This window comes from Urocampus carinirostris, chromosome 20, assembly GCF_059441175.1.
Source record: "Urocampus carinirostris isolate Australia breed hairy pipefish chromosome 20, RoL_Ucar_1.0, whole genome shotgun sequence".
In the NCBI taxonomy this organism is placed as follows: Eukaryota; Metazoa; Chordata; class Actinopteri; order Syngnathiformes; family Syngnathidae; genus Urocampus; species Urocampus carinirostris.
In genome coordinates this window covers 20,923,980-20,931,836 of record NC_142368.1, presented here as the reverse complement: position 1 = coordinate 20,931,836, position 7,857 = coordinate 20,923,980, and the positions used below count along the sequence as shown (strand labels likewise).

The window sequence follows — 7,857 nt, the reverse complement described above, 5'->3', positions numbered from 1 at the left end:
TCTCAGCAACTTTACAGATCAGTCTCAGCAATATAAAATCCAGCGAAAATATGCTAATGATGCTTACGTTTTCAGCTCCTCCTTCTTACGGGCCCCTCATCCAGACCCCTTCGCTCCCGTTGTCACTTAAATGCATCACCAATCAGATGAGAGCACTTGAAGATAGACCACTCTAAGGGGCATGGGGGATGGTGGTTTAAGGACCTCCATCCAGACCACCTGGCTCCTTGCATCCCTCAATTTATTTCTGAGGACACCCAGCTTAAAAAGTTACTTTTACACCCACCACATCTTTGTAAATGCCAAGTCACCACCCATATTAAAACTCCTCCACTCACTTTTAAATCTCGGCTAATTAACAATCAATCCCCCTTTAAAAAAGCACCAAAATCAAACTTGAAAACTTTACTAGCTTGTGGGCGTGTCCATTGACATAAACCGTCAATCAAAAAGCAGAATCAGTCCTTTCTCCCCTAGCGCTCCGTTTTTTTTAGCCACACCCCCTGTAACATAAAACAAAGTAAAACATAGATGTCTGGCAAATATCGAAAGTGATATTACCACAAGTGACGTCAGATTTGTTATTTACAACATTTCCTCAAAGCTATTTTGCAAGGAGACCACGATTGACCGTATGACGTGGCCGTTTTACTATGGCAAAGGCCGCAACGCTCTGTTAAATAGAGCACAATTGCTACGCCACTTCCTGTTTTTATGAAAGGTAATTTATGTTTTTTTATGTTATTTATATTGTTATTGTTATTATTTTTAAAAACACTATAATTTATTTACCAGTTGCAACAATTGTTTTTTTTTTTTTAGCTTCTTTTTCTTTTAATTGTACGCTGATCACATTTACGTAAAGCGTCTTGGAGTGGATCCGAAAACTATTGCTTCACACTTCCAGTTTAGTTGACTAGTTACCGTTTTTTTTATGTTATTTGTTTTGTTGTTATTTTTATTATTATAATATTTTCTGTATCAGTTGCAATAATATCGCCAGCCTTTAGCATTTTTTTAAACTCTGCTTATATTTTACGTAAAGCATCGGGTAATGAATCCTAAAACAATTGCCATATACACCTATTGTGTATTGGATGTTGACAAGTTATTGTTGTTTTTAATATTATCAATGTTTGTATTCTTTTTTTTCCACAATATCATAATTACTGTATGGATCACAACTAATTTTTCAGGTTTTAGCCTTTTTAATATACTGCTTACATTTTATGTAAAGCGTCTTGGATCCTAAAACTATTGGTATACACTTCCTGTTTTGTTGACAAGTATCGTTTGTTCTATAAATTAATATTGTTATTATTTTTATTAGTATCATAATTATAGTATCAGTTGCAACAAATGTGCCGGTTTTCAGCATTTTTCGTTTTTATATGCTACTTCAATCTCACACAAATCGTCTTCAAATTGTATGTGTATATGTCATGGATATTATTACTAACCTTGGAACAGTGAAATATAACAATTTAGTCAATAAATAAATCAGTATTTTAAGTGATACTGACGAATTCCGATTTGAATAAGACTACTTAATGAACAATTTGTTGCGCTTGCGCTGCCATCTACTGCCAGTTTGATAAACTGCGCCTCCTTATTCACCACATTCCAAACATTTATTGAGGACCTTTTAGTTGTAATTAGAATAATTGCATTAATAAGAAAGATGAAAAGACTCAGAAACAGCTTCTTTCTCGGAGCTATTGCCTACCTGAACAAGCACACAAAAGCGTGTTTCTGGTTTGGATTTTGTTTGGACATGTCATTTGTTTTGTGCTACATTTTTGTAGTTTGTTACTTTGTTCATGTTTTGGAATTAAACACCATCCTTATTTAGAGCAGCCGTGCCTCAATTCCTGCTTCCCCTCACTTAGGTTTATCACCCCCCCCAAAAAACCTCACGCATGCACCCATCAACAAGCATGCTATATTTCTTTCTTTGTTTTTATTCAATAAACAATTTAATTATGTTGTTTTCAAAAGACTCTGAATCAAAGCAAATAAATCATGTGCCTTTTTAAAGCACAAAATTTGATGAACTGACTCCCACCAAGACGGCTGTGATTGGCCAATATGCATTGATTTTCATGCATTCTGTATTGTTTATGAATTTTATTCTGTTGTGTATATAAAAATAAACTTGTTTTGTACTGTATAATTAATTTTTGTACAATCTTTAATATATCTGATTAGAGCTATACAACTAAACATGACTTGACTTAATATGCACTGAAAAAGTCAAAATGCAATACAGCTAGCTCAGCGATTTTTTTTCCCCTATTAAATTTTGGTAACTTGATTAACAAAAGAAAAACATGTTAAAAATCACAAGAAATGTAAACAGCTTTTTAAATGTTGGGCACACTGGGGACAAGAGTGGCACCAAATCCACATATATGTATGAGTAGTACTTTTAAAAAACAAACATTTGATAAATATTACCATATGTTTGACATTTGGCATGTCGGATTAAAAAAGCCTGTTGGGCTATACGTTGCTCGCAGTCCGAAGGTTGCCCACCCCTGTACTAAAACCATTGCGCTTTTTTCCATTGCACTATTTTGTGATGCACTTAGAACTTAAGCTACTAACTTGCATTGTATTAAAAGTCTGTGAGTCCTTTTCTATATCCACCGTTGTTGATTTCTGGCAGCATTTGTGTACAATCTTGCCTCGTTTATCGCCCAACGATTTATTGTTTTCAAACGGCGTGCTCGGCCAATCATGTCGTTTTTCACTGCCGAGTTTGCAGTCACGGTCTCTCAGTGTTGTCACGTTATCAAGCCGTTGCGCGGTAAATTATGCGACCGATGAGAGGTAAATCCTACCTGCTCTTACATATGACATCACACTACTATAGTCTCGTACACACTATTTTACTCACACATGATATATCTTTCTTTAGGTCTTTCTCCCCCGCTTGTCAGGACCAGAACGGAAACAGGACCCAATTGCGTTACGTTTCTCACAAGTTTTATTAAAGGAAAGAGGAAGGGCTGCGCCCAAGATCCGGCGTTTGCTAGGCGCGGGAAGCAGGTCGCTCGTAACCCGGAAGTGGATCTTCCGCGGCGAGCGATAGCGGTGTCGGGAACTGAAAAACGGGTCAGTAGCCGGGACAGGAGAGCAAAAACGTTGTCGTAAGCGAGTCATAAACCAGGAAAGAAGAGTAGACGTGGTCGGGGACAAAAAGAGGTCAAAAGCCGGGATGTGAGAGTAGACGTAGTCAGGATCAAAAACAGGTCGAAGTAGGGGGACAGACGGGAGCAAAAAACAGGTGGGAGTCAGGGTCAAAAAGGGCTTGCCTAGTGTTAACTGGGGTTCGCAGACGGAATGACCAAAGGGGACAGATAGGACTGTGTTTAAATAGGGACAAGGAGCCAATCAGAGTCCGCGGCAGTTGGCGCCAAAGGAGCAGGCACAGGTGACTCACATCGGTAATCATGACACTGCTCCCTTAGAATAAATATTTCGGGGGTGACGTAAGTCTTCATATGACATCACACGTCGACCATGTTTATTCTTGCATTTTGACTTAATACTCACTATATATCTATACTCATGCAACAATAATTTTAATGATGGTAATAGTTCATCCTGGCAACCTTTGCCTACAGGCTTTTAATACTTATTTTTTATTCTCCATTATCTTCCCTTGTGTGATTATGAGGCAGAGGTCAGGCAAAAAAGTTGAAATGACACCAAGATCAAACGTTTGAGAGTCCTAAAAATGGCTTTTTATTCGTGTGTTTGTCACCTCTCACATAAAAAATATCTTCCTGGGGGGTCGTGTGGTCTCCTTACTGTCACTGAACGCAGCACACGTGTATTAAGAGTCACAAATAAACGAAAAGGGTAATACTCAATGATTTGACTCATGTTTATCATTTTCATGTGAAAAGAAGCATGCATTGATTAAAGAAATATGTACACATTTGTTCTTCTTCAACCCCAAATCATAAATTATATTGAAAGGCATTCACAGCAAAAGAACAAGAATCCAACTTGACAATTCAGCAGTGAATTACATTAAACAAACCTCATTTTAACACGAATGATAATTTTTCTGCAATTCATTCACTTATTCACTTTCGAAATACTTAGCACCAATACCAGACAAGAAATACCTGACAACTTATACGTTTAACCAGTATTTTACACTTTTTTTTCAAATTGTGTACGGCGTATAATAATTTTATGCAGGAAATAATGATAATTATACTGCTACGTATAAACAACACTAAATGTACTGCAAGTGGGAAAAGAACTAAGAGATTTAAAAAAAATATCTGTGATATTTGATTGGTAAATAAACTTGTTTACACAACCCTTTTTTAAAATCTACATAGTATGTATTTTTGTGAGTAAATGGGGGCCACGTTATGATTGTAAGGTTAATTGCATACATGGGAATAAATAAGGCAGAGGTGGCCAACCCCGGTCCATGAGAGACAAATGTCCATGTTTTTGGAGTTTCTCTGGTCAAATACAGAGTATTCTAAATACCTGGATTATTATTGAAGAAGGATCTTGTCCTTTGCATGTTTGTTGAATTTCAGGCAAGTAGAATGTTGGTAAATTAAGAGGCTATAGATGAACTGCTTCCCGGGAAGTTTTTATTGGCAGAATATATTCTGGAGACCACCGCAACACAAGTCTTTGATCGGAAAATATTATTAGCTGTAGTCTATTTCATTTTGACGCAAGATTTTCATATGTTTTTGGTCAACAGGAAAAGGCAACTTCAGTTTTCTGTTAGCCACTGTTCGCACATTTCTGTGTTATCAGCCAATTCTCAAAGTTTCAGTTTGTACTTTATCCTGTTTTTAACACCTCCTTTTAAAAAAATTCCTCCAGCCCCTGTTCGCATCCTAGTCTCATAGTTTCTTGACGTCAGACTGAACTTTGTTCTTTCGCTTAAAGTTCCTGACATTAGTTTGAACTTGTAGTTTGCTTTGAACATATCCATTTATAATAAAAGCTGATATACTTCATGCACAATAGGTCTACATTATTAAGCTCCCACACAGCTGAAAATTTGCATCTCTTAAGTTGAAGAAGCGAAACCTCCAAAAACATGCAGAACATGCGGCTCTCGAGGACCAGGTTGGCTACCCCTGCAATAGGGGAGCTATAAGTTGAGGGTGACGAGTATGAAACTACCAACAATATCAGAATATAAATTGACAATGTTTGGATATTTATATTGAAAGGGACAGTGTGTGGGGCAGCACCGCGGCGCAGTGGTTAGCGCGTGTGTGGCACAGTTCTAAGGTCTTGGGGACCTCCTGTGTGGGTTCAAATCCAGCTACCAGCCTACCTGTGCGGAGTTTGTATGTTCTCCCGTGCTTGCGTGGGTTTCATCCGGGCACTCCAGTTTCCTCCCACATTCCAAGACATGCATTTCAGGTGGATTGGCCGGTCCAAATTGTCCCTGTGTGCCCTACAGTTCAGGGTGTCCCCTGCCCACTGCCCGGTGATTGCTGGGATGGGCTCCAGCACCCCCGCGACCCTACTGAGGATAAGCGGTGCAGCTAATGAGATGAGAGAGAGATGGGACAGTGTGTAATATTTAACCACTGGGTGTCTGTATCAAGTAGTGCAACTGAAAATAGGTGCTAAAAGCACAAGAATACTACAAACTTCAGGGCCTCAAAGTGACCGAATGTTATTTTTTTGCCTAGCCTTTTGCAAAGAAATTATTAAAAAGTAAGGGAAAAGAAAATGAAGAAATCAAAGACAAAGGAAATAATAATAAAAACAAAAATTAAGACAGGGACATGAGATAGGAAAATGGGAAAAGAGGAAGAAAACAAACCAAGGAAAACGTAAAATAAAATAAAAAAGAGAAAGAGGAAGAGGAAAAAGGTAAAAACAAAACAAAACCCAGGACAAAAATAAATAAAGACTTAAGGGGAACAAATGAAATGAATACAGAAAAAAAGGAAAAAAAAGGAAGATAGAAAGGAAAGGTGAAAACAGTAAATAGTTTAGTAAAGAAATTAAGGAAAATGAAAAGACACAATAAGGAAAATAAAATACAAATATAAACACCAAAAATGAAGATGTATTGCAAGCATGAATCAAACAAATGGAAATTTCTTGACGTATCTTTAAAAATTGCATGTACATGATAGGACACGTATTTCTCTTTTAAATATTTTTTTTCTTACCACTAGGAGGCACTGAATATTACACACTGCCCCTTTCGAAATACAAAAAAAAAAAACTCCAAATGCAACAGGCACGAAGTTGGCTTCAGGTCCAGTTGTTGTTCCAGACTGTAAACTTTGCGAGGGCCTGTTCTTGTTCCGAGTGGGCCACGTAGGCGCACACATGAAGCGGGAAAGCCCACTGAAAGTTGCGGTGACATTGGGGTCGCTCCAAAAGCTTCCCGTCCGGAACCAGAACCGCCGGGATGACCCCAAACCGGCGTTCCGACTGCAGGACGCTCTCGGCGCATTTGCGCTTGGTCTTGTAGCGGTGGTTCTGGAACCAGATCTTGACTTGGTTCGGGGTCAGGCGCAGGCAGGTGGCCAGGTGTTCCCGTTCTGGTGCGCTCAGGTACCTTTGTTGTTGGAACCTGCGCTCCAGTTCTAAGGTTTGGACTTTGGAGAAGAGGACACGCCGCTTCCGGGTTCCGACGCCGACGCGCGCAGAATCTGCTGGCGCGTCTGGACGTGCGTGCACTGCAAACAAGAGTCAATTCAACTGGGATTCGAACCCCGGATTTGAAAGTGTTGCCACTCACGTGAGAACTTGAGGCGGGGTTTTGTCTTATTCGCTTCGGCCTCGGTCTCATCTTCCTCTGGATCTTCAGCACCGGAACCATAGGTCCCTGCAGAGTCCGGCAGGTCCAGAATGTCCCGCACCAAAAACCCCATCCGGGTACCGCCGCTCACCCCAAAAGACATGCCCCGCGCGTGCGCAGTAAATAAAACGCGCAAAACAAGAAAAAAACTTTATAAACAGTTTTAAGAAGTCACAAATAACCTCCTAATTTTAATTCCCTATTTTTTCCAATTTACTATTACTTGAGAAGTGAGGCTGCATCGTTTGGCACAAGCACGCACGCGCGTGGCCTTTAAAAGGCGCGAAAACAAGGAGGCGGGTCAATGTCGTCACTTTTTTTTAATTTCCCTTTTTTTCTCTCCCTTATTTTTTTTCACCAAATCAGACAATGGTAATGAGTTCAAAGCATAAGAGTGCAAAATGATAAACTAACGAGCTTATTTTTAAAGTAAAATATATTTGTTTTTCTCTTGTGACACATCAAAGGCTCTTTGTCCAGTAAAATGTATTTTTGTTTCATATTTTATCTTCAAATCATGTATTTGAAGGTGGGCGGATCCTTTAAGCACTTGAAGCACCATTTCCTGTGGTGTGTCTAGGGCAAGTACAGCCTGGGGGCACCCACCCCTCTCCAGGCCAGCAAATGATCCACCTGGTCTTTAACCGGGGACCTTTTGCATGTTAGGCGGATGTGCTAACCACTGCACTCCGTAACCAACCGAAATACTCCCAAATACAACTAAAATAATTCCACAAAAATACTGACTATACTACAAAATTCTACTATGGAATTAGTGCATTGACCACTAGATTGCATTGTGTTCTCTAATTCTAATTCTAACGAAAACTGGTGCCAAGTGAGCACAGCGTAGCAGTAAGATGCCAGACAAGCATGGGGGGCGGATACCAGGTGCGCATTAGAAAAAGTAAAATTCTCATCCTATACATTTTTATTGAAATAATTTACATTGGTATGATATTTGGGCAGAACGGCGGCGCAGTGGTTAGCGCGTGTGCGGCACAGTTCTAAGGTTCTAAGGCTACCGGACTACC

At 39.5% G+C, this 7,857-nt stretch overlaps 1 protein-coding gene across 1 annotated transcript; it reads right to left on the bottom strand.

The window, feature by feature from the left end:
• Positions 1-6,110: 6,110 nt before the first annotated feature.
• Positions 6,111-7,053, bottom strand: LOC148346547 (homeobox protein Nkx-2.2-like). Its single transcript, XM_088325127.1, has 2 exons — positions 6,764-7,053; positions 6,111-6,701 (listed from the first exon to the last, which is right to left on the bottom strand). Exons 1-2 carry the CDS (start codon positions 6,924-6,926, stop codon positions 6,271-6,273), a joined length of 594 nt encoding a protein of 197 aa, XP_088181253.1. The 5' UTR covers positions 6,927-7,053; the 3' UTR covers positions 6,111-6,270.
• Between the last annotated feature and the right edge of the window lie 804 nt (positions 7,054-7,857).